Source organism: Triturus cristatus, chromosome 9 (genome assembly GCF_964204655.1).
Source record: "Triturus cristatus chromosome 9, aTriCri1.1, whole genome shotgun sequence".
Taxonomy (NCBI): Eukaryota; Metazoa; Chordata; class Amphibia; order Caudata; family Salamandridae; genus Triturus; species Triturus cristatus.
This window is the reverse complement of record NC_140592.1, coordinates 914,721,363-914,742,863: the sequence shown is the minus strand read 5'-3', so window position 1 is coordinate 914,742,863 and position 21,501 is coordinate 914,721,363. Positions and strand designations below refer to the sequence as shown.

Here is a 21,501-nt window from a genome sequence, read left to right as displayed (position 1 = left end):
ATTACCTTAAAACTCATTACAATCTGAATGATAATCAGACCTTTTTATACAATGCCATAAAAGACTTCTTGACGCGCAAATCGGGAGGGCTGGCAGGTTTTGCAAAGCTTGATTTCATCGACAAACTGCAGGGTTTAGCTCCGCCACGGATTGGGTACATCTACTCAATATTAAATAACCAAATGCCCGATGACCTGGGAAAGGTAGATGAAAAATGGCGACAGAAGCTAAATGTCCCTTGTAACACCTTCTGCTTTGCACTGAGCTTCGCTCAGAGCAATCTGTTGTCAGCCAAATTACAGGCACAATTTTATAAGCCAGGATTCTTCTTATATAAAACTGCCAGCAGGATTGCTAAATGGGGAACTGGTAGAGGAACATTGTGCCCTAGATGTTCTGAGACCAGTGCAGACTCAGTACATATGTTCGCCACCTGCTCGAAGTTGAACCTCTAGGGGATAAAGTACAGCAGTTCCTGGGCAGAGTTTTATCATGGGACATTCAACTAACTCCTGCAATCATTTTGCTGGGCTTACAAGACACGATGAATAGAAGGAATGGGGGAGCTTTAATATTTGTTGCCATGACTATTCTTAGGATCTGTATAGCTTCCCAGTGGATAGATCTGAATTCCCCAATGTTTGCCCAATGGCTGGCTCGGCCGATAGCAACCTGTAAACTGGAGAGTGCCATCTATGCCAAAAAAAGCAGGCGGGCTAAGAAAAAAAAAAGAAGGTTTAGAGAGATGGGAGCCCTTAACCAGGTGGCTTAGCCAAACGATCTCCGAATGCACTCCTGTTGCTGAGGTTTTTTTTAATGTCCCTATTTTTTTTCTATTTTGTTTTATTTCTTTTCTGTTTTTTACTTAATGTCAGCAAAAGCTAATGATTGCTTAATCAGATGATTTCTTGGGGGAATGAATATCAATGAAGTGTTAAACTGTTTTTCTCTCTGAATTCCCACTGCTTGTAATATGCACTGTTTTTGTCGCTGGGATTTGAGACGGGGGGTGTCAATGAATTATTCAGATTTGTATCCTATGTACTGCATATATATTTATAAAAAAAAATTAAAAATAAGAAGATCAGACTCAAGGTGCTACAGGCAATGGCTTGAACATAGGGCAGCATTAGACGGCTGACGGGTCTAAGCTACTACTCTAACTTGGCCCCTTTATGGGACTCTCCAGGAACACCAGACTGCCTAAGAGATAAACTAGCCATCCCATTAAGAAATTCAAGGATCCGCTGTTGGGGGGACCCCGCCCAGAATATCTAATATCTTGGTCACAGCTATGCAATACTTTAGAAGGGGAAATCTCCAAATTCAAATATATTCAACTGAGAAGTTGGGCACAGAATCAGAAGTCTCCGATCAACATGGGCAACTATCTAGAAGAGCATCTGGTGGCAAAACCTCCTGGGAGGAAAGACGTATCAATATGGTACCGGGATATTCAATAAGCCATAGATGGGGGACTTCATGCTGGCAGAAGATCTATTGTGCGATTGCTTACCGGGAGTGCAGTGGGAGCAAATCTGGCAAGTACCGATGATCACTTTATTTTTAATTGTCAAGCCCGCTTGGTTAAGGAGAAATCATCTTTTTTCAATTCACAGGGCCTACCTAACTGCACAAAAGCTGTCAAAAATGTCAAAAGGGATTCCCACTGAATGTATGAAATGCGGATTGAAGAAAGCATCTGATATTCATGTTCCAACAAAGTCTGGCAATTCTCGAATTCTAAGAGAAAGTGGGTAAGACTATCTGAAGCATACTGGGGGTGCAAGTTAAGGTAAGCCTCTGATTAATTTTTGGAGTTTTGTATAATATTACAGGCCCAGCAAGATATTTCCTATTCTATGCCATACTTCTAGCTAGAAGGGAAATCTGTCCTAAGTGGGTTGAAAGATTCCCTCCCCTACACTCTGATTGGCTAGACTCTGTACGCTCAACATCCAAGCTAGATCTAAGGGGAAACCATCTAACAGGAAGAAGGCCCTCGGGAACTTCTTACTAAGATGGTTGGAAGAAAAGGCAGGGGTACGGGCATCTGGAGTGCATATTGTGGTCGGAGGTGAATGAGGGCAAAAAAAACAAAAGGTGCGTGTGTGGGGGGGGGGGAGGGGGGCTCAAGTTATAGTTAACTAAAACTATAGCTGATAACTTTCAGAGGTGTTATTTGGTTTTATACATTCGTTTTTACCTTACTTCAACACCTAACTAGAACTTCAACCCTTGTTTTTTCAGTGATCGATATATATCTCCACCAAAACAAACCACTACTAAAAGAACCCCAGAAGCCGAGAGGGGTGCAGCATCTTGTTTGCGTAAATTCCTAAACAATACAACAGTTGGCCACACACATACATATACATACACACATTTTAAAATTAGGGAGCTATTAAGTTACAGAGAATATGGGTTGGCTGACTAAACAAATAAGGAAAGGGGATGCTGTATTTGTGCAGGTCTCTCCCTTTAACTATATAGGCCCTTTAAAATTGCATTATGCCTCAAATTACTTTCTTTTTTAAACCAATGTCTCAACACATTTTTAACCCAACAGCTTAATGCCTGCATTAATATCTCATTGTGCATTTACTTTAGCCTGCTTTTCAGCAAGACTTTAAATTCAGCTGCTGCTGTTGGAACAAAATGGCTTTCAGGAATGTCTCACTTATCTTGAATTCAAAATGTTAGTGCTCTGATTGTTCATTAGCACTGCTGCAGTTGATTACTAGCGAGTTAATTGGCCCACTCCAGCTGCTTTTGGAAAAACAAGCATTGGCATAGACAATAGGTCTTGCTTTTGGGACCTTATAAGTATTTAGTTATGCAGCACAATATCATTGGTGCAAAAACAACTGTTGCATGGCTAAACACTGAAAAGGTCCCAAAGGCGAGACCTATTGGCTATGCCAATGCTTGTTAAATGTGTTACCAATACATGCGGCGCCCTTAAGAAAATGACGACGCTGTCCTCAGCACCACTGAGACACTTGAAAATATATTCCGCTGCGAGATAAGGGAAGGCACCTGATAAATTAAGCTCCTCGTATAAATTGTTAAGAGTCTCCATTGTAATGTTGGTCATTATTCAACAAATTTTTCTACGAGAATGCCAGATAGGCAGGAACGAGCAATTAGGGGAGAAAAGTGAAAGTGCCACCTTTAAGCGGTTGCAGTACTGTTTCACCTTATCATTCAACAAGGAAGACATGGGGAGCAGATAACTCTCTAGGGCAGGACATGCGTATGTATGTGTGTGTATTACATTATGACAGTTTCCATCAGCCTTCCCTAAAAAAACACCTACCGTACTCACAACTGTTACGACTCAAAAGAATTGCCAGCTCTGATGAACTTTACGAATCCAGTAAAACTTCTTGTATAGACAAATTCAAACAACGTAATTATCCTCTTACAATCTTGGATAACGCTATTACCAAAGCTAATATTCCTACCAGACAGGATTTACTTCAACCTAAACCACAGGTCCAACAAGAAACTAGATCAGTGTTCATCTCCAAATATTCAACGAGAAGTTACCAAATCAAGAAAATTGTGTTAAGGTATTGGCCGATATTGAGCAGTGAACCAGATTTCCAACATATTTTTGATTCACAACCGAGATTTGCATACCAAAGATCTCAAAATTTGAAACAACTTTTATCCATGCCCAAAAAAGTCCATACCAGCGATTTCAAAGGTACCATCCCCTGCTTGAACTGCGGAAACTGCAATTCTATCATCAAGGGCAATAAGATTGCACACCCTCATAAAGGTTTTCCTATAAACTTATCTGTAACAGCCACGTGTAACACACAAAACGTCATTTACTTACTCAAATGCCCCTGCGGGCTTGTTTACGTTGGCAAGACAGAAAGAAAAATACGTATCCGTCTGAACGAACACAAGAGCAACATACGTACTCACCAGTCAAAATCTCCTATTGCTAATCATTTTGATCGTTTACAACACAACATTTGCCAACTACGTTTCTTGGTTCTCGAACAAGTACCGATTATAAAAGGACGAAACAACACCCAACATCTATTACAACGTGAAGTTTTTTGGATCAACAAACTTGATTCGATTCATCCTAAAGGACTCAATGATCGCTTTGATCTAGGTTGCTTTTTGTAATGTTCTCTGATTCCAAACTGTTTTCCAGTTTTCAGAATACACTTTGATATGAATCATTGGGGACACACCCATGAGACCCGGAACCCTACAACCTTGCATTTCCTGATGTTTTACCTTATTTGTTTATTTTTGCCAACTATTTGTTGCACTAGCAATTATTATTTACTAGCATTGTATGTTAGCACTTTTCAGTTTACTGCGTGTTTGCAACTACCATTGAATCATGTGTCACATTTTAAATTTTATTTCCGCATTTTACCTTGCATACACTCTCACACATTCACTTGACATTTCTTTGCCATTAACTGGATTAAGACATTAACACCCACGTTTTCGTCACACGGTACGTCCTCTTTGTATACCTGCATCTGTGCACTCTCCCCTTTTTTATATATATTCCTTTTTACATCTCTTTTTTCCCTTTGACTTTATTTACCATTACGTCTTGAATTTAGACACAGTTTTTACCTTCACGTAACTCTTTACACGCGCTACGTAGTCGCTTGCACTACGTAAACAGGCTTACATTCTCCCGCTTTGATTGGTCTTTTCCTTCTACTATCAACCTATCGGTTTTACACACGTTAGATGACACATTAACGAGTAGCGATGCATATGATTGGCTATGAAGCCTTACACACCCGATTAGTGATAATTATCACCTGACACTCTCTCTTTAAAAACCGCGCGCTATTCACAGTCTACTAACCCGTTGAGAAGCCGGCCTGTTTGACCGTTCTGCTCGAATCGACTATCTTCATGTAAGTAATGCACGCCACTTGATACTCTGTTACGCTCCCAGATATTCGTGCTGTTCTGCGTTCACTTTCTTTACTCACATACTTTTGGTGTTCTTTTTCACTTTTTCATCCTTGGACTCTCGCGCTATCCTTGTATAGTTTACTGTTCTTATACCCATCGCATCCCGATCTTGTACACTCGTGACGTTGCACGTACGTTGTTCGACTTCCTTCACATGGTTTCTTGTTTAAGATTCTTTCTATTCGCACGCAATCCAGTTCTAATATTTGACAGTTTTCACACCATTTATCACCCACGCTGGTGCATCCAGTCAATCCAGCTCATTCATCACAATTCTTTTACATAAAACAATGCATGTGTTCACGCACCTACCGTTTTAATTTATTTTTCATTTCTTATACTTATCAGACACCCCTGTTCGCTGGTCTCACAGTTAAACTTAATTTTTTGAAATGTGAATTGATGTTTCCTGTATCTTGCTTTTTACAATGATTACATTATCATATTGAGTAATAGCTGTTCCCTTGTATCCTCCCGTTTAGTGCTGCCCCTGACGAAGGGCCACATAGGCCCGAAATGCATTGGGCTACATCGAGTTATGAATCTTAATATACTCGTTTGTGATGTATAATCTTCAGTGACAACCACATATCTTCCAAAGGAATGATTAATCTCATGTCAACTGAATAAATTTATGAATTATAGAATATAACCTTCACTTGATTAATTTCTTCACCGGAGTGCAACTCGAGTGACACGCTTCCTACCAGAACGTGCTTTGCATATATATATATATATATACACACACACATACATACGCATGTCCTGCCCCAGAGAGTTATCTGCTCTCCAGGTCTTCCTTGTTTAATGATATATATATATATATATATATATATATACACACTGAGTCACAAAGAAATAAAATATCCAAGAAAGTAGTGACTCAAACAGGTAGATTTACCAAAGAACAAAAATATAAATTTCCACTACAACGTTTCAGCTTCCGCCTTCCTCAGGTAGTACAAGATGGTTTGCTCTGTGGCTGCACAGATGACAGCTGAATTTTCAAAAAGCATCATGAGTGAAGATTCCATTTGGAATGTGGAATCAATGCAGTCCCGAGAGCTCTTGAGATATACAGTAATCAGGTTGTGTTGTCAGTAATGTTCAGTCCATCTGGATGTAGTGATTTTAAACGGTACATCCAGAAGTTTTCTCTGCAGTCCAGTAGTTCTTCCTTTGAAACATGTTCCACAGGGAAAATCTTCAAATCTGATAGTGAATGATCCACAAGGTTGAAATGATTGGCTACAGGCTGGTCAAATTTCTTATTAATTATCGCAAATTTGTGGTTCCTGATTCGTGTACGTAGGTCATTCACTGTTTGGCCTACATATTGTTTTTTACAGCTTTGTCGTTGCCACTGAATCACATAAATAATGCATGTTGAGCGACATGTAAGATGCTGCCTTATTGCATAGGTCCTTCTCGTAACAGAACTAGTTACAGATGATGTTAGTAAAAGATATTCACACGTGATGCACCTTTTAGAGTCACAGCAATGAACCCCTGCATTTGTTACAGCTTGCTTGAGTTCAGCTCTCACAATAAATTTGGAGCTCTGCGGTAAGCAATGACTGGTGGTTTTGGAAAAACCTTTTGCAATTTTTCACAAGTGGACAGTAAGGGAAATGTTTTTTGCATTATATTTCTGTAGTTATGAGCTGATGGATGATAGTCAACTACAAATGGAGTTCTGTCACCTTTGTTTCTGCTGTTGGTATTCCAAATAAGTGCTTCTCTGGGTAACTGCAAAGACTTGTCAATTTGTTGCTGTATGATATGCAGAGGATAGCCTCGCCTTTTAAATAATGTAGCAAGCTCCTGTAGATGGTCTTTACAGGTTTCCTCATTGCTGCAGATGCGTCGTATTCTGAGTGCTTGGCTGTAGATGATGCTCAGTTTAGTGTGGTGTGGGTGACATGAAGTCCAGTTTAGATACAAATGAGCATCTGTATGCTTGTGGTACAGATCAGTTGTAATTTTGTGTTCATGAATGGTGAGTAGCACATCCAGAAAAGGGAGATGAGGCTTCTGTTTAGTATTGCTGCTGGTAAATTTGATGGTAGGATGGATATTGTTGATATAAGCTGTAAATTGTTCCAATGTTCTACTTCCTGAATTCCATATTATAAATATGTCATCAATGTATCGTAGCCATACCAGTGGTTTGATGCTAGAAGTAGCAAGTATACAGTTCTCTAGTTTGCCCATGAAGATATTTGCATAGGATGGAGCCATCCGAGTGCCCATGGAAGTCCCTTGTATCTGCAGATAGTGTTTACCATTGAATGTAAAATTGTTGGATTTAAGGATAACTCTTGCAAAGTTGGTAAGCACATTTGTTGATGGCTTTTTCACAGTTCTTTTATTAAGAGCTTCAGATAATGCCATAAGCCCATCCTCATGTGGTATATTGGTGTATAATGATGTAACATCAAATGTAGCCAGAAGAGTATCATCATCAAATGTGTAGGTTTGGTTTAATTTTTCAATAATCTGAAGGAAGTGGCTGGTATCTTTAACAAATGATGGAAGTTCCTGTACAATGGGCTGGAGGTGCAGGTTGACAAATAAAGATAGTCTCTCAGTGGCTGTGTCATTGCCAGAGATGATGGGACGGCCAGGATTGTTCATTTTGGGAATTTTGGGAAGCATATAAAATCTCCCAGGTCTTGGTTTGGGATGAACAAGTATATCTGCTGTTGTAGCAGGACTGAGTGAGGATAAAAGAGCAGAATGAGCGATAGCAGGTGAGAGGGAGACAGAGAGAGGGGGAAGAGAGAGGGGGAAGAGAGAGGGAAAGTTAGAGATATATAGCAGGACTGAATGAGAGCAAGAGAGCAGAATGTGAGATAGCAGAATGTGAGATAGCAGGAGAGAGGGAGACAGGAGGAAAAGCGAGAGAGAGGGAAAGAAAGAGAGAGAGAGGGAGAGAAAGAGAGACTTAGAGACATATAGCAGGACTGAGTGAGGGCAAGAGGACAGAATGAAAGATAGCAGGAGAGAGGGAGACAGAGAGGAGGAGGAAGAGAGAGATAGGTAGAAGTGCCAGTGAGGAGCGAGTATGAGACATAGTAAGAGTGCTGGACAGCAGGACAGGCCACTCGATTTGACTTTAAAGAGCATCCACTCTGGCGACGCATCTCTCGCCGCCACTCCGATGAGTGCCAGGGCCTCCATAAATCTGAAGCCACTGGGTATATGGTTAGTATTCAGCAAGTATTATTAAAATGAAGGGAAATTTATGGGTGACACTTTGTAACAATTAATCAAAAACTGTTGATTAATAAAGTTGGTTCGTTATTCTCCTGAAACCTAGGCGGCTATGCGAATTGTCAGACGGCTCATTTTATTCGTTATTTTTGATTAATGCACACAGATTCTCTGACTGGGAGAAAAAAAAAAGTTCTGCGCTATGCATAATCATTATTACTGAATGAGCCTGTGTACAGTTAACCTTGGCCGTGATGTGGAAATTTCAGCGAGAAAGGTGCACATTCAGCAAATAAATTGCTGCAGGGATTAAAAAACAAATTGAGGGGTTTGATGAACATCACCTTCCCAGACCTGTCCGTCTTCCACGGATACCAGTGATTAATTAGTTTGTTTAGATACTCAATTAGTCCAGTGAAGCAGAAAGAGAAATGCAGTAGTCATGGTGGGAGATAAGAACACAGGGAAATAAATGCCCGAGTGTTTTGCAGGCTTCTGAAACAAGCATTGGCCGCGCGACGCGGGAAGCTTGTAATAAGAGAAGCTGACGAGGAGGTGGGGGAGGGGCAGAGCGAGGCGCTTGGGAGAGCGCTGTGCTTTATGAGCCATGACGGCCAGATGGCGGATAGACAGATGGCAGCTACGCGCGTCCACGCGCTCGTGAACGCAAGCTTGAGGCCAGGAAAAGCCTCTGGTGGCACTTTTAAAAGCCACTTAATAAATGTCTCGGAGATAGCGCATACGCTGTCTCAGGCGAGACCAAAACTTGTTTGACTCTGCATGTTCAGCCAGTCAAATGTTTTGTTGTGTGTTTCCTGCATGGTCTATTGTAGTTTTCCATGTGTTGGTCTAACTGTGCACATTATAGGCCTCATTTTTCTTTGCACACGTCACTATCTAAACACACTTGCTTTTGTGCCCCATCGAACTTTCACACAGAGCCTGCATATGTTTTTGCATTCTGTTCTTTTCCTGGGATATAGTCTGAACACAAAAGACAACATCAAACAACAATGTACCTTATTATTCTTTCTGGCCAGGCACTAGCACCTAGACAGAACACAAGAATACAGCTGTTGTTTATGTGCACACGTCTTGTCATATAGCGCACGAGCCAAAAACGCACACATGGAACTGGAGCTCGGGGCAACAGCACTGCGTCTGCTGGAAAGGTAGAATGTCCATCTGTGAATGCTAAGGTACGAGGTCTGCCAGTTATCCCAGAGATCTTGCATATATAATCATTTAGCTTCAGTAGCATGAGAGGGGGGGTTGAGGTTACTCTGTCCTATAAAATGACGGCGTTTCATGGTATATGGATTATTAACCATGCTAACAGCATTTTTAGTATGTTTTCTAATTGTGGCACGTATACTGCATTTCAGAGCACAATAGTTTAAATAAATATTCTAAACTTCTTTCATGTCTCCTGGTTATCCTATTGTGGACAAGTACAAGTGGGAGAGTGAAAGGGTGTGTCCTGTCTCAGCGATCTCTGAGAGGGTCGAGAGTGTTGCGTTCTGGGGTGTCAATTCACTTGTTTCTCTTGTAAGGTTAGGAGGGCAGGTGAGGCACGATGGCTGATCAGACTCATAGATACTAAGGTGGTATGGTGACTGAGTCCCTACATACTAATGTTCTATGGTCCCAAGCATAGTTCTATTCTAGAGCAGAATCCCTGCAGCAGTTTATTCAGAATTGCATCCATAAAACAATGCATAAAAAAAGACAATAATCGAATATTACAATAGTTAAGACATTCATAGATAAATACGGTCATTAAAATAAAAGTCACTTTCGCCATAAAAACAGAGGGTCGTATGACCCGCAGATCCACAAATACTAAAACTATAGAAAGCAGAAATACTAGTACCATCAAGTGGTTTACAAGGCACATTAATACAAGATATTATCTGTTAAAATCATAATACAGTGCTTTAGTCCTCTAAAGAAAACAGGATTTTTCAGACAAATGTAGAAGGCATTGTATGAACATTCCAATAGTGGGCCTAGTAAAGTGCACATCTGTGCTCTCTATTGGTCTATTTATCAAAGAATGATAAGAACTATACGTCGATAAAAACAAATAAACTGTTTCAAATGCAAATAAAACTAGTTAGAACATAGAGGTCTAGTGCAAAATGGCCTAAAATTTCAGGTCTTTGTTTTCTCTCAATATCCCCACCACAAACAGGTACCTGCTCGCAGATGACACAATGTTCATTTTATCAATGAAGGTCTTAACTATTGGGATATTGCACTACTGTCTTTTTTATGCATTGCTTTATGGACGAAATTCCGAATAAACATTTGACTGGCTGATGTCAAGCTACGCCTATCATTATTAAAATTTCAGGTTGCCTTGAATGTGTGGTACCCAAGGCTTGAGAAATGTAACACTTCTGGATGCTGAGAACAACTGCATGTGTGGATTAAAGAATCAACATTTTAACGTTCATTTTTTATTAGATTGTCTACATTTTTATAGGATTCAATATCTAATTTTAAAACCCCTTTTTTATAAAATATAATATATTTCATCATAATGAAGCACATTTAGTGAATATAGAATTTTTAGACGCTGAATGTGCCTTAGCAAAATTTAAAAAAATAAGCTAGGATAGCATTGCGGAAAGCTGGCTGGGGTAGGTGGCTTGTTTCAGGAGGATTGGCGAAGCACTCTTATATCCCCTGGGGAATGAACATATGCATCCAATACCGTCATATTCAATTCAATTACCTCCACAGGTTTAATTATACCAGAGTCTTGCTCAGCCAAAAAAGTTCACATTCTTCCCCAGCATGCCCAAGCAATCACAGTGCTCTTGCTTCCTTTTGGCATATGAACTTAAGGGGGAGGAGGGGTGATTATTCAGGGGCTCTGGAAAGACGTTCTGATGCACTACCACAAGTGCTCAACTGGTCAAACCTATATACCCAAAGCAAACTTCTCCATATATCTGAAAACACAGACACCGACTATTACATAATGGTCTTGTTACACAGTGCTTGGTGATAGCACAACATCAGATAGCTCAGAAATGGAAAGCCACAACTATCCTTTGGTGTGAATGGATGCAGGACACGAACGGATACAGAGAGGCCTATATAAGCAGCGTAGTAAGATATGGGACCCACGGAAGTGCAATTTCCATCCAGATTTAATTTTGTGGAAGCTGAAGTTATGCTTTTTATTTAAACCTCACTGAACACTCATTTACTGTAACAGCTTATATTTTACATCCAAATTTCAAACCTAAACACCCCTGCTATGCAATGGCTGCTCATTGTTAACTTCAGTTTTTTCTCCATGCTTTATTCTAAAACACCAATAAATAATTGTACTTAATTTAAAAAAACATGAATTACAGAGGGTTCTTTTGGCACGCAATAGAGGATTTATGGGGAAGAATGGACAGACATCAAAGTTGGAGTCTGGTAGTAACTTTAATAGAAAAGAGGGATGAGTCCCTCTAACAACTGTATTCCAGTAAAACGCCGTTGATGGCTCTCATGAAAATAGGAATGTTAACTAAATTATCACCTTAGCTAACTTAAAGATCCTACAGAAAAGCGGTTTGCCAGGTTATCAGTGTAACTTTTCCATATGCCCAAGTTTCATAATGCTTGTGATCCACAAGATACCTTTAAATCCCCAACTGGAGGTGGCCAAATAACAGAGGATTACACGTTGAGAAACCGATCATAATCCATATAGATTTTCAACAACAGCTTTCTGTAATTATAAGCACTTTTTATCGGAATAAATCAATGTAGGTCTTAAACCATGCCAAATAAGATCAAATGACATGGTCCTGAATATAAGGCCTGGTCAGTACTTCAAAAAAAAAAAAAAAAACCTCAAACGAAATTCCATTTCTATTCGGAAGCTCAGTGACAAGCTCCTCAACTGAGGAGTAATTTTCTCACTTTCAATAACCAGTAGGTCAAACTTTAAAAATATGACAGCCAAGATCAGAAAGTGAGACAGGGTTAACTCTCATAACAAACATAGCCCCTCTTATGAGAAATAAGATAGGGAACTCTGGCAAAAGCTTCTAGAGGTTCTAGATTGAAATTGTGTAGGACTACCTGAGATCCACTGGAATCTTCAGCCATTCCATGGTCTTTCAGAAAATGTTAAAGAGCATTAGTGGCAGCGCATGAAAGGCATAAAGCCTCTTCCAACTGATAAGGAACGTATCCCAAATGGGAAACAGAACCCTGTAAAAACAAAGCATAAAGACAGCACTTTGCCATAAAAAAAAGATTTCTGAAGATGGGTTTGTGCCACTGCATTCCATATTTAAGCAAGTGTAACTTGGGTATTTCACCATTTCTTTACTTAGGTCTCCTCTTCTTTAGTTCTAAATTGATGCCATGTAGGAACTCAAATTGACATCACAGAACACCAGAAACCTGCAACACTGATTGTGCGCTGTACCGTAAAACGACAGTATTAATTTCTGTAAACATGAAAACAGCATGAAATAAAATCAAGTTTTAACTGCATGTACATAAACTGACAAATTAGGAAAGCAAGTTACTAAACTGCAAACATTTTTACTACCAATATTAACCCAGTTGTACCTGATATTTCCTTGGTGTATAAATGTCATCATGAATAGCTTCTTGTTGCCATGGCAATCCAAAAAAAGGACCCATTGGTGAGGAAGCTGGGGTCATGAGCTGCAGTCCTGCCATGCTGAGGGGATTACAAAATGGGTATCTTTCATTCATCTAGGGTTTCCTTCATTGCCATTTCTGTTCATCACTGTAAAGAAAAATCCAAACCCATGTTGGTCATGGTTCAAGTAAAACAAACAAGTGTAAACTTAGTTGGGTTGTGCTTGCTGTATGTGAAGTGAAAGGTTTCTCATAACATGTTTATTTAACTTAACATACATTTTTCACTAGTTAAGTAGTTATAAAATAACGTTTATTTCACATAGAAAACCAATGTTGTACTTGTGAGACATCGACCCCATAACCACAATGCCCCATAACGTAGACACAATTTTCAAATTGTATTTTCCTTGTCATCATGTATTTAGTGTGAGAAGTGGAATGCTATGAATAAGGTTCCCTATGACATGGTTTATATATCTTGAGGATTCCAACAACATTTACTAATAATTAGCATTTTATAATGTTTGTGCACTTATTGTTTTAATTCTCTGAGCAAATAAAGTAGTATTTTTATTTGAACAAAAAGGGATGGCCGTAGAGCTTTCCCAAACAACTAAGTGGGCATGCAACATGCCAAAATACATTTTGTTAAACAGTCAGTCGGGCACACTTTGCTGATAGGATCTCCAGGGCACACAGTGACTAGAGCCACTGAGCTATCTAAGAGAGAAAGTTAAGGGTTCCTGGTAAGAGGCTCTCAAATGTCTAGTCAACAACAGAAAGTTGACCTCACCCAAGCCTCCTTGACTCTCTGCGTAGATGTGGATGTGCATCCAAAGCTTATCTCAAGAGAGGTGCATGGAGCAAGTCTAGGTAAAGTACAAAACAAGTATTACAACAGCAATAAAGTATGAATGTCAAGCAAATGCTTTATGTCAATGATAAATATATACATATTTATTTCCGAAAGCACGCCATAAGGCGGAGTCTTCATCTTGAGCTAGTGCTCAGTGAGATATGGGCAAAGTGGCTGTTGGATTATGCAAATCCTCGTGCCCCAAATGGAGGGGCGTGCGAGGGGGGGGGGGTCGTCCATATTACCCACAAAATGTTTTAACATCAAGAACAGAAACGGAGCTGTAGAACGGCTCTGGAATGAGTTTCGGATTAAAAACAGTCCTTAGTCGGATATATTTAGTGTTACGCCGCTGCCAGAAAAAAGAAAATGTATTTAAACCTTTTGTCAACATAGTACAAAGAGTCTAGCATACATCAACGATCAATTGCAGGACAGAATTGTGTTCGTTTTATAGAATGTTCTCATAATTAGTAAAGCTAATAAACATAATACATGTTGCTACATTCATTTTAAGGTACATAAGGATTTATTGTTGCGAGTCGAGTGGCCTTATCAACTGTAAATGGGCATTTAAATACAAGATCACAAATGTATCATTGCTCGTAAAATAAATGTTACGCCCTAACTGTCTTAGGCTTTCGATGGACGGAAAAATATATCAAAGTCATTTCGTTTCAACCAAATTGAAAGGTCCAACTCAAACAGTCATCTAACACAATTCCTCTGTGGCACAGTTGACAGAATTATGGGGAAAGGAAAGTCAAATTATGCAGAGTAACAGCACATTTTGCGACAGTTTTACATAATTATTTGGACTTTTTACTCGTGGTAACATTGTCGAGGCACAGATTTCCCCGAATAAGTACCAGTTTAACAACCAAATACATTAATAAGCAAAAGTAAGATGGTCAGTCAACTTTTGAGAAGGTCTTTCCATTGAGCGAGAACATGTTTTTAATAACTTTGCGCCTTTTGAGCTAGAAACATTTTAAATCTGCAGATCAGTCACCAAATGATGGATTGTGTGTCAAATACGACCATCTATAATTATGTGGAAAATGCTGCGGCCATAGAATCACATACTTCCAGTGGCCCTGCTTAAAACATATACTCATATGGATCAAAAAGGTGCTTAAAACTTCAATCTACATGGAAAAATAATTTGTTATACATCATTTGATAGCCATAAAAATACTGCACGGTCCTGAATAAATGGCTGAAAATCTATGAAATGATTGTTTCTTTAAGTCTGTGTTGGATTCAGTACATATCACACAGCATAAAAGTAGAAACAAAGTTATCAGTAAACATATGGTCCTTGTTGATGTTAAGATCCAGTTGTTATACAATGCCAATATATTGTTTTACTTAACAGGAAAGAATTAGGTAAAGAAACTACCACCTGTGTGGGCAGCCATTTTACATTTTATTGTTAATACATGAACCTGAGAAAATTATAAATTTAAAAGCAGAAAGGAGTCACTACACCTGCTATAGTAAGGGCCACATAACCAAGCCACTCCGCCATCGGAGCCCTATTAATGTGTTGTTTACTCTGTTTAACGGGTACCATCCATCTACTGCCAGGAATCCTCCTGTGCCGATTGTGGAAGTCAGGCCCTTGTTTTCCAGCCTGCTACCGCCCTTGCGTGATCCTCAAAAGCTGGGGAGGGCGCAGACAGACTCCTAAAACTGCTGGAAGCCAGACCGCAAGTTGGCGTCGGAAGTGGAGCCATGGTGATGGTGTTTGCCGAGGAGTAGTTGCCCATGATGCATCCTTGTTAAATGGTGCCTTTCCCCTGACTGGGGGAAGTTGAATGCTGTTGCCACCCCCCACCCACCCCCCGGCTAAGTATGCCCGACTGACTGGTGCAGGAGCTAGGGGTCCTGGCTCACATAACATACAGCACCTCTGCACTAAGGGCTGCCCAGGGGAGCAGCGCTGCTAGTTCCTACCCCCCTCCACTCCATGGACCGGACACATCCTGTCTGGTAGTAGAACACAAACCAACTTGCTCCAGGAGACACTGTACTGGGTGTACTTGTGCCTCCCCCAACTCATGGACAATGCTGATGAAGGTCTCCCTCGCCACTGCTGAACATCACGCTTGCCCATTTAGACTACTAGCTGCTGCCTAGAGATTAAAAGGCTGCGAAAGCCCCGGCACGTCCATCTCTGAGGGAGCATATCACAGGTTGTGCTGCCTCAGAGAGTTACTGAGCCACCCAGGGCTGCACAGTTGTAGCCTTATTGCGCTTTGCTTCTTGCTAACTAGGACTCCTTCGGTACAGGAGGAACTGCGCACCCTACGCAGTCCTTCCTGGCAGAATCTCCCCAGGGCCAGAAGTGTACTGAAGAGTTTGTGTCTGAGGTCCAATATTTATACCAGGTGCCTTCTTTGAAGTGGGAGAAGGTTCTAGAGGTTTCCCTTTGAAGTTCACTGGTTAACTGCTTCCCCTGCCCTGGCTAGAGACTAACTACGGGGGTATGAAGCAGTTTGTATGGAGGCAGGACACAGCCTATTCAAGCGTAAGTAGTGCTGTGCCTTATTTTGCCCTCCCATCCTGCCACTGATGGCCCATTTAGGCACATCTAAACCCTCTATTGTCTGTGGCTGTCTAGGAGGAATACACAAAGCCCAACTGACAGCTACACCCAGTCATATGTTGCAGGGACAGGCTGCAGGAACTAAATGGCTAAGGCAGGAAAATGTCAACCTTCTAAATGTGGCATTTTCAAAACTAATCTAAAATCCGGATTTACCATAAGAGACGATTTTCCATTACAAGTCGAAAGACACCAAACATGAACTGGTTACCTGTTCCCATTTGGAAGTTACAGCTTATTAAATGTAAAAAGCTCACTCCAATGTTATCCAATAGGAGAGGCAGACATGTCAATAGTGAAAGACCATTTTAAGAATTTTGTAAAACTATGTAAAACTTAGAAGTACATGTCCAACTTTTTAAATACATAGCTCCCTGCCCTGTGGATTGTTTATGGCCCACCCGAGTAGTGACTTATTTGCATTAAAAAGGCGGATTTGGTCCTGACAAAAGGTTTATTTTGCCAGGTTGAAATGGCAGTTTTAAACTGCAAAAAGGTAGAGAGAATTTATTATCCCTTGGCAATAATTAAACGATTAAGTTCTGTCCTGTTCACACCCCAAATTTTGAGCCCATGTGTTAGAGAGTAAACCACAACTTCAAAAGACCATAATAATGACTATGTTTCCAAAATATTTACATATAGTTTATTACAAACACATTACCAATGCAATTAAAAATAGACATAGAACTGTCTAATATCCTAAAACACAATACATGTAACGCACGTTTCACATACACTTGATAATGACCTCCTCTGTTGAGACACCTAACTGCAACAAACAAATGACAGAGACAAAAGAAGACAATATTTTTTGTCATTAATTAACACATCCGTTCTCACAGAGTTCTTTTCTCAATAGTTCGTCCTAAGCCTTTTATATAATTCTATCTCATTAGGAGAACCTCTTCCAACGGATTATGTTGATTTCAGCATCGGCGCGTTTCGATGGCTTTATTCAATATTCCATCTTTTTCAAGATCCAAGATGTGTCTCTCCTATAATTGGCACTGTTTGGTTGCCATTATATCACACCTCTTATATCATATCCTTACTTCTCTTTAGTTTGTTTGATTTAAGGCTATTCCTTCCCTAGAACAATCTGGTCTATTAACATAATCTTATCCACTCATTTGTAGTTCTGTAAACGTGTTATTCACATCAGGAAACGGCCTCCGCTTTTATTCATAATCTTAAACTGCCACCATATCGACACACGAAAGCATGTTCTTCTTATTTCTGTATTGGACAGTCACAAAGGGAATTCTGCTTTTCGTTTGGAGGACGCCAGGAGTACCGGATACTACGCAGGAATAAATAACGACTTCCGACAGAAGGACTGCCTAAGATAATTCGGGGCTGGAGGAACGAATTCCCTTTCTTCACCAGTGGGTTGTTTCTTAGGACAGAGTGCCCCAGCTTGTGTCCTAGCTGCGAACAATCATAGCAACGGGTTTGGAAAGGGGGCACCCAGGACCACCGCCCACAAGAACCTCCTCTCAGTCTCTCAGAAGAGGCATGGGAACCATTTCCTCCCTCCTTATTCTGGGACTTGTTTAGGTCACTTTTAACCTCCCCCTCACTCTGGGGTAAACTTGAACCACCTTTATTGGAGTTACTTCCAGGTACCTTCTTATGGACCCTGGTGCTGAGCCAGTGGTCCGCCTCTGTAGCAAGCTCCCTAGGACCAGAGAGCTTACTATCAATCAGGTCTCGACGCAGATCTGGAAAAAAAATTACTGAACATGTGCTCTATTGCATAAAGATCAGAGCTCTTTGTAATCATTCACCTCACTGCCCTTCAACCAACCATCCAGTGCCTTGAAAAAGGAATCAAACACTGCTGGGACAGCTTCTGGCTGTCCCTAAAATTCTGCCTGTACTTTTCAGGGGTGAGGTCAAGTGTTTCTTTCATGGGGGGGTTGGGGTTACCTCATCTTGCCTCCCTTCTCTAGGGCCAGTAGGGTGGACTGCTGCATCTCAGAGCTATTATCCAGGCATGCTCAGGAGGTCCCTCCACATCAACCTCGTTATCTGTTGTCAGGCCTCGAAATATCCACTCACCACGCACAATGGCGAGTCATATTTTATCAAGTTGCGCTAACTATTTTTGGAGCCTAATGGTCCGTTCTGGCGAGTGAACATCATCTGTAAAGGACCAGGTGTTCTGTTCGTTCAGGAAGTAAATGAGCAAAAAAAGGAGCCTTTAAATCTTGTTTTGATCTTAACACATTTGCAGTCTATTCAAGAAAAGAGGTCAAATGTCAGTTTGCCTTTTGACTAATTGCTACTTGGAAAACTGAGTTTATTTTTCTTTCTCTTGCTACAGTTAGATGTTTTTGACAAGTGAGCTGCCATTCAGCAATTGTGAAACAATGGTTGTAAGATGGTCTTTTTTTTCCAAAAAACAATTAAATAGCTTGTAAAGGAATAGTACACATATTTCAAAATATATCAGGAATTACGAAAGCAATTGTTTTTGTAATTGAGAAGTACGATACAAACAAAGACTTAAATAAGAGCAAAGCAGATCAGAATACTTTACTTGGTGATGTGCAAATGACAAATATTTACAGAAAACTGATTTCCATAAATTGTTTACTACTTAAGTGGGTGGCACAAACAGTGCTGCAGGCCCCCACTAGTAGCATGTAATTTACAGGCCCTGGGCACAGGTAGTGCCATTTTACTAAATTAAATAGGCCAATTGGGTGTAAGCCACTTCTACCATGTTTTCAGGAGAGAGCAAAAGCACTTTAGCACTGGTTAGCAGTAGTAAAGTTTGCAGAGTCCTAAAAGTCAACAATAACTCTTTCAGCAAACAGGAGGGTGAAGGCATAAAGTCTGGGGATGATTCTGCAGAAAGGGCCATGTACAACAGTACTCCATAACAACAAGCATTTGCAATGCAATAGGTCTCGCATTTACGGGAGTTTGAGCTATTGGCATTGTAATTGACAATGTGTTTTATTTATGTTTTACAAACAAAAACATAAATAAGAGGCATTGTCATTTACAGTGCCAATAACTCAAACTTGCATAATTGCGAGACCTATTGCATTGCAAATGCTTGTTGTTTTTCTAACTTACAGCCATGCTGCACAGCAGCTAATCAGGTGTACAAAACTAATAAAGTAAATGTACATAGCCTATAGCTCTCCCACAGGTGAGACCTATTGGCACTGCCAATGCTTATTTTTCCTGGGTGGGTTTTTGCAGGTACTGGTGCTTTAAGTGGGAAGCTTGGGCCACTGCGAGTCATGTGCTCCCAGGTTAAACCGTGTCCAGTGCTCCCTTTCACTCACTTACATTAAAAAAAAAAAAAAAAAAAAAAAAGCAACGCTTGGTAGCAATCTTGCGTGAGGATCAATGTTCCCGGGACTCGTTTTAGTTCTTTCACTGTCTCATAAATTCACAACTGAAGCATTTGCAATATTATATATAAGGAAGCCAAAGTGGTTGTTTATTTAGCATGTGCATCTAAGAACGATTGACAAAGTTAATAGTCCTAGTTTATTGTAGGTGTAATGTTAGTAGTTGTATTATATATATGGCTGCCTAGCAGAAATAGCAAAATACCAGTAGTATCGCACACTATGCGAAACACAGATTTTTAGTTTACGTGTTTTAATCACGCGTTTGAAGCCCCGCCCTTAATTACATCGGCCACGCCCCTTAGAGCTCCCAGTTTTTAAATCGCACTTAAAGTCCTGGGCGACAGGGAACTGTCCCTCAATATGTCTGCAGTAGTAGTTTTTTTTTTATTTGTAAGCTCGGAATGTTATTTATTGAATTGCCTTAAACAAATGCAAATAGCGTTTTATTTAATCAAACTATGTTGCTATGAAAAAAACAACTTTGAGCTGCCAGGTAGTATGTTATCATTTTCTTGTTGAAACTGAATGGGAGACTTTATATTTTTTTAAGTAGTTCCTTAATTCCATTGCCTGAGCGTGGAGACCGGAGGCTCCCGGCTGAGGGTTGGTGCGAGGTGCTGCAACTGAACGCCGCTTGGTGGGGGGGAAGGCAGGGAGGAGAAGCGGGCCAAGAAGTTTATGTGGTCGGGGACAGGCGGCTGGAGGGTGCGGGGTAGGCTATGTTCATTGTGGTTGGGGGTGCGTTGCTGTCGAGGCTCGTGGGTGAGCTGCGTGGGGTCCGGTGGGGAGTGAGTACTCACGGGTGTGGTGGATGGCGTGGGGAGGGGGAGCGCAAGTGCTGGGGCGGTCCTCGTCGGGGTATTGCGGAGTGGAGAAGGAGGGATGAGGGCGTGCTGTTGGCCGGGGAGGAGTGAGCATTTGCAGGGAACAGTGGAGGTAGCTGGTTGGAAGGATGGGCGGTGCTTCGGTTCCGCGTTGTGGAGGCGGCGTGCACTGCCTGGTTGAGACCCAAGGAACTACAACGTTGTGATCTTTTTTCAGCAATTCATTGCACAGAATTACGCAGCTAGTCATTGTTAACCGGCTCTTTCTTTCACAACCTTGCTAAGCTGCCTGAGCACAAAAGCAGAGTGGGGTCGGAGGGAGGGCTATGGAAGGTGGGGTGGGTGGGGTATCCCAATACATTTGTCAGGGAAGTGAAACCAGATGATTTCAATCAAGAGACAAGCCTGGCAGAGCGTGGCGCGCGCACGCTTGGGGGCGGGGGAGCGGACCCTTTGAAGTGCTCCCAAAAAGCGGATTGCATGGCGGCACAATGCGCGTGATTGTGCGCGTGCTAGCCATGCAATCCGCTTTTTGGGAGCACTTTTAAAAGCCCCTATAGTCTCGCTTTGCGATCGCTTACGCGATAGCAAGGCAAGACCTAACAAAGATGTCTATTTAGTCAACCAATAAATCTCCCGAGTTGGTGGGGGAGGGTAGCCTCACACCCAAGCCTGAGGTGGTGCCGGTGGAAGTGTCCGGAGAGGTGGGAGCTGTTACTTGCACCGCTCCCCGGGAGGAATGAATAAAGTACGAGCGAGTGAGAAAAAAGCTCGAGACCACTCCCACAGGGCCGCGAGCACCCCTCCCACTGAGCGCAGCTGCCACTGTTTACACACATCAGCTAGCAGCATCGCAAACGTTTTCTTGCAGGACCAGCTCGGGCTGGAACCGTTCGGGGGAAAGTGGAGATGTAACCCACCTCCCGATTGGCTGATCACAGCAAAGAGCCTGAACAGTTGTTTTTGGTTGGACGGTTTCAGTTGCCTGCCTAGTTCGTGTTCTCTTTTTGTAACCAG

General features: G+C 41.2%; 1 protein-coding gene across 3 annotated transcripts in view; it reads right to left on the bottom strand.

The window, feature by feature from the left end:
- Positions 1-21,501, bottom strand: part of DICER1 (dicer 1, ribonuclease III) — a 692,358-nt gene that overhangs the window by 598,104 nt on the left and 72,753 nt on the right. For 2 of the 3 annotated variants that reach the window (XM_085626459.1, XM_085626458.1), the window contains exon 1: positions 12,778-12,906. In XM_085626459.1, coding sequence (XP_085482585.1) covers positions 12,778-12,891 — 114 coding nt within the window. In that variant the 5' untranslated portion in view covers positions 12,892-12,906. Of the gene's footprint in view, positions 1-12,777; positions 12,962-21,501 lie in introns of those variants that run through there. The other variant, XM_085626460.1, reaches the window with a different exon arrangement.